The 18,201-nt window shown below is 36.0% G+C and overlaps 1 protein-coding gene across 1 annotated transcript in view; it reads right to left on the reverse strand.

The window, feature by feature from the left end:
* RhoGAP100F (Rho GTPase activating protein at 100F) overlaps positions 1-17,758 on the reverse strand; it is a 52,673-nt gene extending 34,915 nt beyond the window's left edge. The window contains exon 1 of the mRNA XM_018546924.1: positions 17,540-17,758. Coding sequence (XP_018402426.1) covers positions 17,540-17,758 — 219 coding nt within the window. The remainder of the gene's footprint in view (positions 1-17,539) is intronic.
* Positions 17,759-18,201: the final 443 nt, after the last annotated feature.

The following is an 18,201-nucleotide window of genomic DNA, read 5'->3' on the forward strand; positions in this document are numbered from 1 at the left end:
ACAATAAAAAGTTTGCTTTATTTCTCGAAAAAACTATTGCAGACGGAAGAGTCTGCTAAATGAGTCTACTAAAATTCATGTTGCGACGGTGAGTTAATTACGGTACATCCTACGGAGAAAATTGGGTAGCCTTACATGTCTAGTCAAAATATTCTGCATGGTTATTTTTCCCAAATTTATGACAAACTTTACTTGTCTGAAAAATAAATATTAGAGTATGCAAGATAAAAACATTACAATTATAATAAATCGATCCATTTAAGTGATGATTATCTTACAGTAAAGTGAATCGTATAATATTATTCTCTATATAAAACTATATGCACGAGCAACTTTCAAGACTTTACACATTATCTTTTATCCAGTAAAATAAATTTTGTCAGTCTTAAGGCAAAAAATAGTCTTTGATAAAATAAATTAATTCTATTGAGATGTATTGTAATTTATAGATTAAGAAATAGTGACAAATTGCAGTAACATAAAATTTACTTTACGAAATGTAAAAAGTACCTTACAACATAACTTCTGTATACGATGATCGCTCATTTACCAGAAAAGTAAAGTAAATTTTACGTAAATAAACGCTTACTCTTATATGAAACAAATAATTCCATAAAATCTATTAGAATTCTAGCGCATATTACTTTACATTTTTATCCACGTATAACTTATGATATGTAATTCTCCGTTTTCGATTAGGAGAACAGATTTTCGTGCTTATCTGCAATTGACTTTCCGTCAAGAATATTTCCTTGAAAACTGTTACCGTTTAAACTCCGTCGAAATTAATGGGACAAATCTGGTTGAGAGTTACAAGAACATAAGGGTATACGTCTGTATCGCGGAGTAGGCGAAACAAGCTGCGGGTCCTTCGCGCTAAAAAGATAAAAAACGGATAATGGCAGTAAAAAGGAAAGAAATAAATCGGTAAGGCGAATCCGGCGATGCATTTTTCCCACCTCGCTTGCCCTCAAAGAGAACCGCATTTACGGTACCTTAACGGTATCCTCTCTCTGTACACATATATATATATATATATATATGTATATATTCGTGGTACATAATCGTGCGCACCTCTCACTATCTCACCGTTCGCTTTCTCGAGTATCTCTTTTTCCCTCCCTCTCTCCCTATGTGTCTCCCCTGTTCTTCACCCGTTTGTCATCCCCTTCACTTTTATTCCCAGCGCTTCTCTCTTCGTTCGAACCCCGACGGGCAGGGTGACAATTAGTCCTCAATTATGAAACCTCCCTCGGCGCGGTAACGCATGACCCGGAAAGAAAGGGTGACTTAAGGGAGAGACAGAGAGGGCTGCTTAAGGACGTGTCACACGCGCGTGTGTAACCGATCGAATGCATGCACTTTTCGATGCAGAGCGGCCGATGAGGGTCGTCGATGTTAGGTGCCCAAGTATCGAACGACAGTATTCTTCGACTTTCTTCATCGGTGAATTGTTAATGATAAATCGATTGTTCCTCTAACTTTGAATTATCGAAGTATCCCTTGGATGAAGGGGGAGGGTGTATCCTACATAATTCTTTCAGAACTAATTTTCTGCCCGTTCTTTATTTTTATTAACATGTTTCTTTATTCCATGCCATATAATCCGATTAAGATTTCAACACTTGAAAAAATATCGATATGAATTTAATTATCGCAGTTAGTATTAACGGCGATAATATTAAACACCAACATGGTGTGATTTTAACATCATGAGTTTTGATATAATACAATATGGTTTTAAATTCACACTACGAATTGGTGTTAATATTAACGCCAACCTGGTAAGAATTATATAGACACACCGAGGAAAAAAATCGTTTAATTGATGTAATTAATTTAATTTAGTTCGTCTCTCTATACCTTTCAACGAAGAATTCATGTATTTAAATTAAACATATTGCATTTAACGTAAATACATTCTCCAACGAAAGAAAGTACAGACGAACCAAATGAATTTGATCAAGTGAACAATTTTTGTCTCAGTACATCGCATGATATTAAATTCATGCAGCGTACCCGACGGCTTCGCGAAACAGTCTGTTAAATCGACGACTTCGGACTGGCGTGATTCCAATTCTGAATTATTACGCGCGATATGACATGCACGAGAGCGCGGCCTTGTCGAGTCTGTCGTGGCGCGGCAGGGTTACCTGTATACCTGTATTACACCTGCGTTCAGGCACGCGTGTAATGTCGCGCAAGAATGCGAACAAGCGAGCATGATCGTACTCGCGCGGCTACGTTTCGCATTGTTGCGGGAGGAAACTTTAATCCGACCGCCGCGCAGCTGCGCGTTGTATCACTTCGGCCGGAGGCTCCAGAATGCATCTCGGATAATATAATAGCGTACAGACGGTGAGAAGCGCACAAAGACGAGGGAGAGAATGAGAGAATGGCAAACTGGAGCGGATATGCGATTACTCACTTAAAGAGATACACACTATCTCGGAAGTTCGAAAATCAAGACGTAAAATTCCAGAAGAGGCGGTAAATTAAAAAATTCGCTGTTCTCGCGCGAATTAAGAATCGAGGTACCACATTTTCTATGTTTTAAAGTAGATAATAAAGAAACGGTAAGTGCTAAGAGACGAGGCGGAGACGACGAAAGAGATAATAATGGTGGCGTTGTGAGGTGGGATTAATGGCCACTCATTTAGCGAGTTATATCGTCGCCTCGAAACCTCGTGGAATATCACTTACCGCGCGATTAATCGCACAACTGTGGGAATATAATTCTCTCTCTTTCATTCAGAAATGATTTTAATCAAATATATACATACATATATACATATATATATATACTAAATGTATATAAACATATGTATTTATTTGTATATTCAGTTAGATAATTGCAGCTAATTCCGTTGCATGCGTCATAAATAATTCTGATAATTGCACGCTTAATCGCGGATGTTGGCGCGAAGGTGATTGCCGGTTAATATCGTATTAACACATCGGGCAGCCTCGACGGCTATAATCGTCACGCTATTTCGTATCTTGGGCAAAATCGCGTTAACGTCATGGCGAGCGCTAATAAAGGGCTGTAATTAGCATGAAAAAAGAAATTGAATAACCGTTGTACAATTCCGTATAGTTCGTATAATTACAGTCTGCAAGGAGAAAAAACGGTGAATATTAAATTAACAATGTTTTTATACATCTTATTAATTTACGTTAATAAGAGAAAGAGAAAATATTTATTCATGCGCTGACTGACTCCGATGGATATAATGTAACCAAATATTATGATGGATATTGAGGATGGTATTTAATATCGACGATTACAGCTCCCTCGTTATTTTCGTGATATTTCCATGCGATTCCGGCGTAAACGCCATGCATGGGATTGATCGAAAGACTAAAGGCAGATGGCGAAGGATAATTAAATATTGATTTTGCATTAGAGCGTGCTAAGATAGAACGGCCATTCATTAACGTGTTGTAACGAGTGCCGTCGCTCATTGGTCGATCCATTAAAATCAAAGACCGGCTGGGACTTCCTAGCATATTACGCGACCCTTCGCTCTATTCGCCCTTTTCTTCATTTCCCTTTGAGGTCGTCCGATTGTTCTATCTAGACAGTGATCTGTCGCGATCACGTCGCCAGTAACAAACTTTCCTTTAGAATAAGAAAGAACCAGACCCTCCTTTCTCGTTAAGTCTCTGAGGATCCAATTGATTTGATGGAATTATTACATATCTCGATAATGCAATCTAAAGTTTTAAAAAAGCTTTTTTTAAACACATTTTTTGCGACTAACATTCGGGATTTTTAAAATAAAAATTTTTTTATACATATATTACTTACATATTCTGTGTAACTCAACCCGAAGATTTTTTTTACAATAATTAACAGAGAAAGATATTTATTCAGTTAAATTAATATTTTTAAAGATTTAAGTTAAGAAATAAAATATTCTACTTATTTTTTTGTTAAATTGTTGATCTTTTGTTTGTGCAAAGCAGCGTCTACAATAAAATTCTTAAGTATAGAAATTTTTAATTTTTAAGCCTCAAGCCGGTAAGAAATTGATCATTGAATTATAATCGATTATTCTTTTCACATTCGATTGCAATTCATCAATTGTTTACAACTTAGGCTTAACTCAAGTTTTATGCCTTAGAATCTATCTTGTATAGATAACAACTTAATATAGAGTAACAACCGCTGAACAACTGAATATACATCTTTTCTTTACTAGTACTTTGCTAATACTTTTACCGGGACTTCTAGATTATTCAAGAGCACTGATTATTTCCAATTAGATTTCTTCTTCTGACGATTACGAGGAACGACTCATCAAATTCACTCGAACGAAGTAGTCTCTAAGTATACTACTCGCGGTTTAACGATCGCTGTTGTAACTACAATGGTTTCGGCGAAAGAAGTCTACGGTCTTTCACACCGTTCTTCCGGGAAATTGTGCAAAGTCGCTGATTTTGTAGGGCATTGCACTTTGTTCTCGGAAAAGTGTTTCAATATTTATACCTATGCGGAAGCGTAATCGCAAAATAGATAGCTTTACGGATAACGAGAGAGAGAAAATAAGGGATAAATTAATAGATAAGTGTTTATTGTGGCTCTATCGTGAATTGAAATAGTAATGATCGAGCAGTAAGTGCGAACGTAAAACGCGCGCGGTTAATAATAATAATAGTTAAAGGAAGGAAGAGTTCGCAAATCACGCGATTAAATATTCAAAGACTTTAAATTGGACGTAATCTGTGCGAATCGGCCGGAAAGAGGGATTCCTTGCGATTATATTCGCATTCGCTGGATGTAATACAGGCATTGCGTTCGCTTTTCGCTCGTCTCCTGCCGACATTTCTACAGCAATCCGGGGAATTCTAGGCGTAACAAATATTCCCGAGACGAGAGAGAGGAGTAAAGAAATTACATCTTCGGGATGAATATTTATCCGAGTAGAATCCCGAGAGGTCTCTGTCGTTATTATAAGATTACATCGCGATCATTTATTTGCAAAATTCAAGCAACTTTCTTTGAGAATAGTCGCGAGACAATCACTGAAGTTTCGTCCGTTTGCTTTCTTAAAGCTAATTTATACGAATAAGAAATTCACTCATACATACTCACAACTAAAGATGAATCAAAATGAAAGAACCTTTGTGTAATTTTATCGAGATTCGAGTTTTAAATATGTTATTCGATTCTTGAGCATCTACTTCAAACGAATTATTTAATTCCATTGAAAACGTTTTAATTCCCTTAATTTCGCGATTTTATTTTAGATTTTTAAAGAGAATTTGTAAAGGTATTTGTTTTCTTCAGATCGCTTGATCGACGTTTAATATTTATTAAATTGTTAAATTTTATATTTATATAACGATAGAAATACGACACGCGTGTACAGCTATATTACAAATATTGAATATGTAATTCACATATTGTTTTCGTCAAATTGTCATAATGCGAAATAGTACGAATTTACATTTTCCATTCTCTTTAATAGTCTATTAGAAACATACACGTATATGATCGCTTATTACATGGAAAGAACAATTTTGTTGAAGTATCTAAAAGTTTAACTAGGTATAGATCTGAAAATATTTTTAATGTACCATCACAATAATTATATAGAAAACATAAATTATAGGCAATTCTGTAAAAAAGTTTAATATTTTCACAACTAGCTTGAAAATATCCTTCATAATTACATTATATATTGAAGAATATATATATTAATATATTGTATTAATTAATTATATTATATTATATATTAATACTAATTTGCGAATTTTCTAAACTATTTTTCTTCTCTTTTAGTAAGTTTTGTAACAACCTTGCTGGTGTCTCACGTTTTGTGTGTTTTGTGTATGAAAGCATGTAATAAATAAAATATTATAGAATTAAATTATCTTGACAGTCCAATAAAATTATTTTCAGATGTGTATTGTTTAAATGTTTAGACACTTCAAAAAAGTTCTTTTTATATATATAACAACTATAAAGTTACATGAATTTCTTTTTAATTTCTTTTTTATTAACGAGCTGTGCATTAACGAAGAGGATTGTGAGATTAAAGTTTGAATGATCATTCGCCGCTCTGCGCGAAAGTTTTATCCGCGAATGAGAATACGCGCGCCGGGTTCATGCGTAATTAAACTTCGCGTAAGCTCGCGTACATTGACGCGAACGTACAATCGCGGATGCGTTCTCTCTCTCTCTCTCTCTCTCTCTCTTTTGCCCTCCCCTTCTCCTCCTCCCTTGTCGAGCATTCGATTTACGTCAGCCTGAATTCGGGTCACGCTGAATGATTTATTCCATCCAGTAGGTCGCACCTATATTTGCAAAATGCCGTTTGTACTACGAGCGCGTTTGAAAAGCGTATTTCCGAACGAAACGTCCGAGAATTTTCGGAATTTTATGCCAGCGAAATCGTCGCTCTCGCGCTTACACGATCGATAGCCGACTAATCCCGGATCGACAGAACGTTTCCGTTTTTCATCCGTGAAGCGAAGCTCTCACGACCGATATTCCCGCGGATTATTAACGCTCGAAAGTTAACGACATGTACGTGTACGAAGAAGTTGAACTAATAATTAATCGGCGTATAATTAACGAGATAGAGTCTCTCTCTGCAGCTGGCAGAAGTGCAACAGGATAAGTTTTATGAACTTTTGATAGAGTAAAAAGACGACATTGAGCTTCATTATTAAATAATATATCGCGGCACAATTTATCATTGAGGACACTTTCGCAATTATTTATGGATATTAAAGCCACACGATCACAAAATCCTCTCTCGTATTTATCTCTGACTTGCTTGCAATCGGGATACTCTTCTCCCAAGAAGAGGCAGAGGAAAAGATATTCTTATAGCATTGCGGAATAACGGCGGCGCGATTTTGACACGGAATAATCGTTTCTACGGAGGCCAAAGGGGAGGGAAGGAGAAAGGGCGAGATACAATTACAATTCAAATGAGTCTCTTGTAGCAACGAATCATGCCGTTCTGTGACACCCGTATGCATGAGCGGTTCGTCGCGTCGTCCGAAACATCCGGTTTGCGTGCACGTGGGGAGGACTCGATTGCACGTAATGCACTTCTCTCTCTCTCTCTCTCTCTCTCTCTCTCTCTCTCTCTATTTCTTTCTTTCTTCTCCCTAGGGAGGTGATTTTCGCAGAAGCATGCAAAATATCCGGCTGGCTGTGCCGACACGCGTCATACGCGGAAGGAGCGTAAAGCCGAGTTCCGGAAACTTATACAACGGCCTATCTCGCTTATGGTAATATCGAATCGGAAGTTACTTTTTACGATGCGCCGGACCCTTCCCTTGGCATGCCGTTAAGCGCACACAAAGAGAACCGTAACCAATATCCGTCGGTATTCCAGGCGAGATCTATTTTATCGTGCTTCATTTGGCTTGCGGCGCCAAATTTCGTCGGAGCCGCAAACAAGACGGGCTAACAGCGGAAACGAGTTGTATAGAGAGAAGTCAGATAAAAGTGGATAGTGCGACAAAACAAGACTTTGGTTACTTGGGAGAAGTAAATAATATTACGAAACACTGAAAGATCTAAGGATTGTTTTTCTCGGAAAAACAACATCTTGTTTCAAGACAGATTAAAAGTCTGCTATTATATTAATTTGTTTTAAACTAACATTGTTGTTTTAAATTAACAAGATTTAAAATAACAAGTAGAAAAACTCGATATGAAATTAATAAAAGTCGTCTTTTCACGCTTTAAATTTTTCTTTAATTTTTAGATAGAATTAATATTCAAAGATTCACACATACACACTTATTACGCGCGTTTGTGTTTAAATATTCTTAATTAATAATTTTAAAAATCCATTTTAGATTAAAAGACACAGATTCTGGGAATTATTAAATATCCGTGAGAGGAAATTGAACACACGCGTTACGTTTCTTTACGCTGAATTTGGCAGTCGTACAATCGCAGGTATATTTATCTTCCGACGTGATTCGTTGTCTTATAAACGTCCGATGAATAGAGTATCGGATATCAATAATCAGAGATGCGATGGCCGAAACGGAATGCATCGCGTCAGCGAATAAGAACTTTTCCGATTTCCAAGGATTTTACATCGCGGAGTTGGTGTACGTCGCGACTGGTCGTGCCTCAAGCTGGCGCATTCTACTTTCTAAACGACGTCATTTATTATTTTAATGATGTCATTAGTGGAATTTAAGTTAAAGTTGTCAACTTGTCCGGCCGGTGTAAGTTTCGCCGAGCCGCGTCGGCGCTTTGGACGACGTCGGTTGACACATCGCCGGTGTAATTCTTATCAAGGCACTTTTTGCGAAAAATTTAAATTTATTGTGAATCGCTATTTTTGTTTGCCCTTTTAAAATTAATATTTATATATCGCTTTATTCAACAATAATAATAACGATGGAGGAGCAGAACGAGGGAAATAATTATTTCAATGAGAGAAAGAATTTTTCTACCTACATGATGGTCTTTTTCTTTAATAACGATCCGGAACAACTGCAAATTATTAAATCGATTTCTTCCAACCGATGAAAGCAGCGATAAAGGTGATTTAGGTGCGCGAAACAGAATCGGTGATAATAAACGACCGCAGATTACGCAACGTCTCGGAGATAACGGTAATTACATGGTCGGCTGGATTTAAACGTTTCGCAGCTAAATTAACCGTGATACTTGCTACTAAAAATTTACACAAACGGATAGCTCCTATTCTACGTTCAATATATATGTATATATATTTATATCAGAAATAATATTGTAAAAGATTAATATTTTTACATAAAATTGTAATATAATATCAAGCGACGCAGTAGCGTCGTGACGCCAACTGCATAAAATAAAAATATAACCGCTTGACATGATCGCTTGACGCATGAACATCATCGTCTATATGTTCATGTCGTTACCAAATTCGTGGCGCTACCGCTAGCTTTATCTGGAGTTTTGACATCTACAAACTTTAGATTGATATTACTCAGAAATTAAAAGCCCAATCAAAAATCTAAAAATACTTTTATTTTATGTCATCGGTATCTTTCGATTGCAACCAGTTCGAACGTTTTATTGATACAGCTAATAACGAGATTTAGAGACCGAGTCTTGAAAAGGGAGTGCTTCAAGATTTTTTCAGTCGTACGTGTGACACATACATGAAAAGCGTTTTGTCCAACAAGCTGCTGTTCACAATGTCTACATTCCAAAAATAGATAAAAAATTAAATTAAATTAAGTAAAATATTAAACGAACTAAAAAATTTATTTATTTAATTAATGAAATAATTAAATAGAATAAAATTAATTAATTAACTTAATAAAATAATATATAAATTGAAGTAGTTTAAAAATAAACAAAATAAGAGGTAGCATATGCCACACTGGATCGTATTAGTAAAAGTTATCTATATTATAAAGTACAATTACATGTAACTATACAATAAACGTTTCGACCCTAAATGTGGTCATCTTTAGTGATAGCGAGAGAGAAACAGAGAAAATTTTGCATTTTATTAAAAAGTAGACTAGAGGACAGACTAAAAAGCAACAAAGAATTTAAAGCTTTCAAGGTATATTATTTATTATGATAATAAGGGGTTATTTGGGGTATGTTAAGTTAGCACCCCAACTATAGTACTCAGGAGTTCTGATTAGAGTTCCCACTTCCTTTTGACGAGACGAAGAGTTCCCTATAGTTAATAACAAGAGTTCCGCTCAATAAACATTTTTTTTACATTTTTTAAAAATGAGATGCTAATTTTTAAAAAAATGATTATTAAGCGCATATGTCATTAAAAATCATAGAAAACTCTTCGTATCGTGAAAAAGAAGCAGGAATTATCATCAGAATTATTGTATCTAAAAATTAATTTTTCAAACATTTTTAATTTTTTTTTTATTATTCGAAATTTTTTTTTACATATCAGGAACTCTAGGCAATCACAAATTGAAGCTATTAAGCCGCTCAGAACTATTCCACCTCGAAATTCGATAAAAAGTTAGCACCCCATTTTTAAAAAATGTAAAAAAAATTTTTATTAAGAGAAACTCTTGTTATTAACTATAGGGAACTCTTCGTCTCATCAAAAGGAAGTATGGGAACTCTAATCAGAACTCCTATTATAGTTGGAGTGCTAACTTAACATACTCGGTTATTTGCGTTACTGTTACCATTGTTTTTTCTGTAAAGTAACTTTCTAGTAATCCTAAAGGGATTGAAATATTATAGTACGATAGTACGATATAATATTAATATTTTTTAATATGTTTATAACTTGTAATTGAAATTTAAAAAGTAAATTTACAAAAAGCAGTGAAATCCTTAAAAAAAACCGTTTTATAAAAAGAAAAAATATACGCCAAGTGCAGCATAAAAAAGGTATTGAATTCTTTTTAATCAAAAACGGACATGAAATAAATGTAATTACGCAAGACACATAAGAGATGGACCGAAAGTTATTTTTTAATATATAATTTTTTAATATAAAGTATAATTATCGACCGCATCGATAATTCGTTAGAAATAACTGTAACAGTTAGATAAAGAATTAAGAAATACACTTCTTTTTATTGCATCCTCAGGGTGTTTAACAAAAGATCGTAGCAACGGCGACGCAAAGGGTAGTGTGCGGCGCTCAGCGCTGTCGTTTCTTTCGTGACGCGTCTCAACCGTTCTCCTCTCGCATCCCTTGAACTTGCACGATGCAAGGCTCGCTTTCAAAAGACTCGCTAGCGATCCCTCGTCGGCTTCTACGGCCAGACGTCAGCGGAAAGCGACGGGGGCGTATGCCAAGGGCCGTGATATTTCACGATAATCCGAGCTCGGGCATTCCCGAGTACTACCCCCGTGCCTTCTACTTGCGCACTTAAACGAGTACCACTTCGTAATAAATAGGAGTGAAAAATTCTGGAAAAAATTCGTCTTAGTGGTCTAATTATTATTTTTCTTTTTTGAACTAAACTTCTGGGGAAAATAGTTCTAATCTTTTTTTGTAAAAAAATTAAAGTTTCAGAAAAGTGACATCAACTGGTGATGTTATAGAACATCATTTAATATTTCATTATCTTTTCCGATCTACTGTTTTATAATACTTGTATTAATTGCCAATAAAATTTTATTGAACTCTGAGTATATCATAAAAAGACTTCCTCATCCTTATTCAATTGAATTTCTAGTGGATCTTTATATTAAATAATGAGAACGCGCGATACAAAAGAGGAATCTCTTAGGAACGAGTGTAGTTTGAAGCGAAGGTAAAATTGGATTTTATGAGGTAACTTATTGAACGACGTCCGTACTCGAATATACGTTCGCGGCTGTATATACATCATACAGAGAATATGGCGTTCAAGTCCTTTGGATCCTTCATTCGAGATATAAAAAAAATCTCGTTAATGAGGACTTAAAATATCAAGTGTCATGGGAGGAGGCTTCCCATCTTTTTATTTGTGCAGACTTATTATTAAGACCCTTACGTAGGTCGCTTTTATTTTTCGCGACTCTATCTTCGTCGCATCGAGCGCGTTAAAATACAAGCGCGTCCCACGTTAGCTGCATTAAGCTTGATGAAAAATTAATTTTTTTTTTAAATAAGAAATTGTTAATACTAAAAATTTTTTAATTAGTTAATACTAAAGAAAATGTTAATACTAAACAGAGTATCTTTTAAAATCGTAATATGAATTAGTAATAGACAAATAGGAAAACAAAGATTCTAAACGGAAAAAAAGTCAAACTGAATCTTTAATGCTTAAATTAAATTAAATAATTCTTTGTGAATTTACGTGCTACATATTTAATCCTACAAACTGCACACCGAATTTAATTTTCAGTCTTGAAACGTAATCCTAACAGAACTAGAGTAGTAATATCACAAATTAAGTCGACAAGCAATTTAATAACATTGATGGTATTTTACAAGGAAAGAGACTCAACTGTCCCCCACCGATTTTGATGAACTTTAAATACGGTATGTTGTTTTTCAGACAAAAATAAGCGACACATATTTTTTATATGTGCCGGTTTGCACTTTTAACGAGTGAAAAAATTGGTTTTTCTCTTTCGAAGCGAATATAGCCGAAACTGTAAGGGATAGAAAAAATTTTTCATAACGAAAATTGAATGGCTTCACGAGTACTTTAGAACCATAATAAAATTTTCTTAATTATTTATTTTTAATAAAATTATTTATTTATACAAAATGTTTTATTAGCATTTTAAAATTATTAATAACTTTATTGCGAAAAATATTATTATATCTCAGTCGGGATTTAAATCCGGATCTTCCATATTCCATGCGGATAATATTGTCATAATATACGAAATGAAAATTAACACGCAAAAGAAGAGGCTTGTCGAGAGAGAAGATTTCTCTGTAACAAAGACTTCTAAATAAGAAAGAGAGAAATCGCCGGCAAACTATTGTGAAAAATTATTCCATAGAAACGGGAAATCCAACGGGCGCGAGAGAGAACAAATTATGCAGATTATGTCAGCTTCTTCGATGCAAATTTAGAGTCAATCTCTCCCCGACGAAATGCCCAGTGATGCATTTTGACGCGCCAGTCCCTTCCCCTTCTCCCCGACTGCCCCCCCCTCTCCTCGCGAAACGACTATAATCCGCACGCGCGTTCGCGTTTTAATTGCGTTCGGCAATCACGTCGCATGTACATGTATATAAATAAATTCCCCTCCCCCCAGGTTCTCTATTTTCGGCGACTTTCCGGCCGCACTAACTGAAAACGCGCCTCCTCCCTCTTCCCCCAGATAGAAGGGAGCATAGGGCTCGAATAGAAAATGTATGCGCGTTTATTTCGTCCGGGTTACGGGCACCGATAGAATGCAAAATAATGGCAACCTGCCGGATATTTGCGGGCGCAACTGTGACAAATATATCAGATAAAGCCCTCTCCGCACCGCCACCTTCCCCCCCGTCCTGTGCGCCGTTTCGTCCCATCCCGTCCCGGCGCCGTGCCGCGTTCCGTATCTCTCTATATTTATTGATTTACCGCAAACTGATACGTATACTCCGCCGATATCATATTTTCGATCCCTGTGAACGCATACCCCACGATGATATCAATTCGAGGATGCCGGCACGCCGCCGCGCCGCGCCGGCCACCGATGAGAGCTCGACACGGCTTTCATTGCGAGTAAGGGAATGTGCCACAAAGAAATTTAAAACAGGGGCCACACTGAAAAAAAATTACCACAAGTCTTAATATATATATTTTTTTAATATTTCTATTAATAATCATAATAGTACTAATTGTAAGTAAACATTGACTAATAGTAAATAAACATTTACTCAATAAAAAAATGGTGGTCAAATCAAATTAATGTGCTTACATTTAGTAAATATTTACTTAGAATTATTTGAATTAATAGTATTAAAATTTAATACTTTTTGCAAGTGTGCAAGAAATGGAGAATAAGGGATTGATTATATTTATAATTTGATTGGCCAACACCGAGAGTTATCTCACTTTTGTCATTTTCACCTAATTTTAAGAAACATAATCAGTTCCCTATTTTCTATTATCTGTTCCTTAGTCGTTTGATGTGCGGAGTCCCTGTAAATTTCTTCGTATGAATTTAAATTGTAGAACGCACTAGCTCTCGCGTATCGATTTGGGACTCGAGATTTGGAACAGTTTAAGATAGCATGGATATTTTTGTGCTATAACTAGCAATATATTTATGATATGATCCTGAGAAACAGATTCAGTGTATAGTCAGCGCATACAAAAGTACAGTGTATACAGTCTCGAGATTAAACTTTGTAAGCATGCTCGTACATTTTTATACATGATTCCTGCAAAAATATATTCTTCGATTTTTTCAAGAAAATATCAGATCTCCGTAGAACGCGGTCATAAAATCGCGATTTAAATCGGTCTGCTGTATTCAAAGTAACAATATTTATGAAACCGGAGAAATTTCCAAGAAAATACTATATTATATATATAGCTAATTATATTTATTTATAGAAACTTCCGTTTGACACTTCTGGAACTCGCCAGTGAGGTATTAGTGTCACAAATAGATCCATTATTTCAAACGTTGGTATTTATATCTACGTATTCCAGAATATCTTCTTTCAGCGCGCAATGATTAGCCAGATTGTAAATAAAATAAATTTTTAATTACGATAGGAAAATAGTCGCTCAACTTGGCTATTGCGGAGACTCACAAAGCATACGTTTCGAGGTACGACATTATTTACAATTGAACTTTCGAACTAACCCTCGACATATCGGAAAACGTTAGCCTCTTTCAAGCCGATTGATAGAACATATCGTTTTCTCCTATTAAATCATCGTATTCGTGCATCTCGCAGTTTCCACGGCAGACGCTCGGGCTGTGCAATGTTTGCCTATGTATGTGTTTATGTATATTATTAAATTTTAATATAATTTACTTGGAAATAAACTTGCGTAATTCAATTAAATTATTATTCTTGTTACGTCGATTCCTGTCAAACATTGTCAAATGGTAAATCGTAATTACAGAAAAATCACGAATATAACAGATGTAAATGTTTTTTTTTCATATTGAGTATAGAACTCATTCGCCTTAAATATCATCTTATTTGTAAAATATTGGAATAAATATTTATTTAAAATATTGGAATGTTTCCAATATTTATTTTAAATGTCGTTCAAATAAAAAGAAAAAAGCGAAGTATTAAGGGAAAGAATCAGAATTCAAGTTTTTAAAAACGTTCGTGAAAATGTATTAATCTGACATTAATTTCGCGACTGTATTTACAACCTGTGTACGATAATGCGATACCGCGTGCGATGTAGGTATCTTATGAAGTTTACATAGCGCGACCGCGTGATAAATTCACTTGCAACGCTATCCTCGGAACGTCCGCCGGTATCGGGTCTGCGGATGCACGTGGCGGCCGGTGGTAGCCAGACGCGCACGTGAGAGCGCGTGACATTAACCCGATTAATCCCGACTTCGCCGATGCGAACCGTGTTCGAAGCGCTCGAACGATCCGTGCGGTGTAAATCGAGCGCGGTGGTACTTGATCGCGAGAAGCAAGCAACGAAAAGGCATGACCTATCTTAGACCTATCTCATAGAGTAGACAAATCGGACGTGTTTCCGAGCGCTGCACGAGAATACTGTTCCTGTACTGAGAAAAAAAGTCTCTTTACTGATATTCGAAAAAATTACTCGTTTAGATCAATAAAAATTTCTTTGGAATTAAGATTTTGTTTTTCTCAATGTAGAAGTAAGAGTCAATCTTGTTTTATTTTTGATTGGCTTGATGAAAAATGGCGGAACTAATCAGATAATGTGACCGAGCACGTGAAAAAATTGAAAAGCTGATATTACAGCAGAGATCGCATACATTGTTATATAAATATATAAATGAAACAACAGTCGACTGACATTTTATCCAACGTTTATTCTTGCTTTCAGTCACGATATCAATGATCAGTGCATTAACAACAATACTTTCTTTTAATGGTTTCACGGATAATTTTAGATCGTCGCATCGTCCTCGTTCTTTTTGTTATCGAAGCGAGATCTATTGGAAACTCTGAGTGACGTTTAAACATGCTTCACGCTCGTAGAACAACAAATGTTAATTTTAAAGATATCTTTTACCTTTTAAATATAACTCAAGAGGAAAGAGGAAAATAACGTTTATATGTTAAATCGTAGGTAGTGTAACATTATTTTATCCCATGTATTATATCTTAAAGCTCGACGACTCCGAGGATAGAGCTTGCGAAAGGAAAAACTATGTGGCCGGCCTGACACGATGGTAGCCCACCTGATGATTTATCGAGACAATTTGAATAGACAGCAATGCGAAGTTGACGAATGCTGACAACGATACCTGAATGACTTCGGCTTCATCCTTCCGGTATCTCCGTTTCTCAATTCACAATGATACACGGTGATGACAAAGGAGGAAGGATTGAAAACACCTTTGTTTAATCCTTTCGCTCCTGATATTCTATCGTGTATATACAAACGTATCTTTTCTTCATTTTCAAAACCGCATCAAAATATTTTTTCAAAAAACGGTGATGAAAGATTTAAGTTTGGTTGGAACGAGAAGAGAAAATAATCCCTCCCTCATGCTCGCGTTTATACAACCATTTCTTTTTCACGATTATAAATGAACATAAAGCTCTTGGAAAACTTTAATGCACGTTACAAATCGGGGCGCAATAAATACTATTAAAATGCATTAAATACTATTAAAGCAAACTTAGCGACCACGATCGTATTATGTTATTTTCATAATTCTCATTGTAAAGGCGCTATGCGCGGGATACGTCCTATCGAATTATTTCATTACTGATTTAAAATCTAGTAAAATCTTCTGTTTCTTGCCAAAATTAAGCTCCTCGCGGAGTATGAAAGACCTAATACCGAGGGAAGTGAAACTTTCAACGATTTTACTTCGGGAATAGATAAAATCTCGCTCCTTACGGATGATTCCAAGCGGCGAGTTATTTTAACGGAAACTTGATTTAACGCTTGAATAGTATCAATTACATATTTCACGTCGAGATTCAAGAGATTTCCTATTGGGAATAAACTTACGGAAAGTGGAACGTAGCGAATAAATGACAGGGCGCCCTGCGTAGAACGTAAAATTATAAATGTGTGCTCGTATACGCGAATATAACTTTTGCACCGTGTTGGCAACGCGTAATATTGTATCGGATAAAAGTTGCGATATGAATGAACGCGTGATGGACATGCTGGATGATTCACGTCTGCCCTTTAAATGTATATGAAATGTGATTCAAGCATGATACGAACGTCGGAATCCTCGCACGGGAATCAAGGGCAGACACGCGTGAGAGAAAATTTCCGTGACGCGTGACATATGCGAACGATTCCTAAAGGTCTCTCTTTTTCATTGCAAGGCTCCAACGCGATCTTTAATGCGCGTACAATGACAACCCCGCGCGGGGGTGAATCCTTCGGATTAGAAAATGGACTCTAGATTCTGATTTGGCTCGAATCCATCGTTTGTTGGCACGATCTTAAGTTCGATCTTACACACACAAAGTTCTTAGCGTTAACTTGTCCTGTCAATATATTTTCGCTGAATTGACTTGGAAAATCTCTAAGGCGTCTCTAAGGTTCGTTTCTTTCAATATGGATTAACTTTGATCTTGGTTCTCCACTTACTCTTTATCTTTTTCTAATTTTTAAAACTAGAAAAAGATGAAAAGTAAATTAAACTGAGATTAAAGTTAATCTACGTAGAACATAAGTGGTCTTATATATAGTTTTATTTCAATTTTGGTTCAACTAACTTCATCTTTTTCTAATTTTAAGAGTTAGAGTAAAATGAAGAACAAGTTGAACCGAGATTAAAGTTAATCTATATTGGTAGAAACGAGTATTAGCGATCTCGGGGATCAAAGTTGCACTTAAACGCGCAACTCTGTAGTAGAGAAGATTCTCCTGCAGAAACTCCCTCGAGGGAGTTTGCAAAATCGTTTTGCGAGAGTCTCCAAAGTACCTCCGCTGTTTATTGTGATCAGTATGAGCAATCTGCGTGTTGTACTGCACTTACTTTCCTGCGGCCGCAGCAGAGCATGGCTGCTGCGCTGCAGCTGCGGCGAGCCGTTGACGAGAGTTGAGGCTGATGACAGACGTAGCTGAGTCGTGCGCCCCCTTCCCGCTGCAGCTGCACCACGCGCACCTGCAGCAGCACCTGCTCCCGCTCCCGCTGTCCTTGACCGACACCGACTCGACCACCGTACTTGATGCGCACGTGTTTTCGCCACTGCATGAGTTCGGTGCGTCATGCCCTCTTCCTGAAATCGCGACAAGTGGAGTTAAAGGGTGTATCTTTTGAAAGATTAAAAAAAAAAAAAGAAGAGGAAATCGGTAAAATTTCCTCTCTTTCTTACTTTTTTTACCATAAAAATAAAAATTAATTCCTAAAATCTAAGCACTAGCTCGTTACTATAATAATAAATGCAAAAAATAAAGATTAATTAGAAATCAAAATCCTAAATATTAGATTGGAACAAAAGTTTGTTACTCCATTTGAATTACATCAACATGTTAAAAAAAATTAGCAATTATATTTGATAGAGCAAAGCATTTTAAACATTTGTTATTTCAATTGCGGTACGATGATTTTTAATGAAGTTAGGAATAATTAAAGTCAAAATGCTCTTTTTAGTTAATCCGTGATAACTTAGTAAGGAAAAATCTTATGAATATCTT

The sequence above is a fragment of the Cyphomyrmex costatus genome, unplaced genomic scaffold, assembly GCF_001594065.2.
Source record: "Cyphomyrmex costatus isolate MS0001 unplaced genomic scaffold, Ccosl1.0 scaffold60, whole genome shotgun sequence".
In the NCBI taxonomy this organism is placed as follows: domain Eukaryota; kingdom Metazoa; phylum Arthropoda; class Insecta; order Hymenoptera; family Formicidae; genus Cyphomyrmex; species Cyphomyrmex costatus.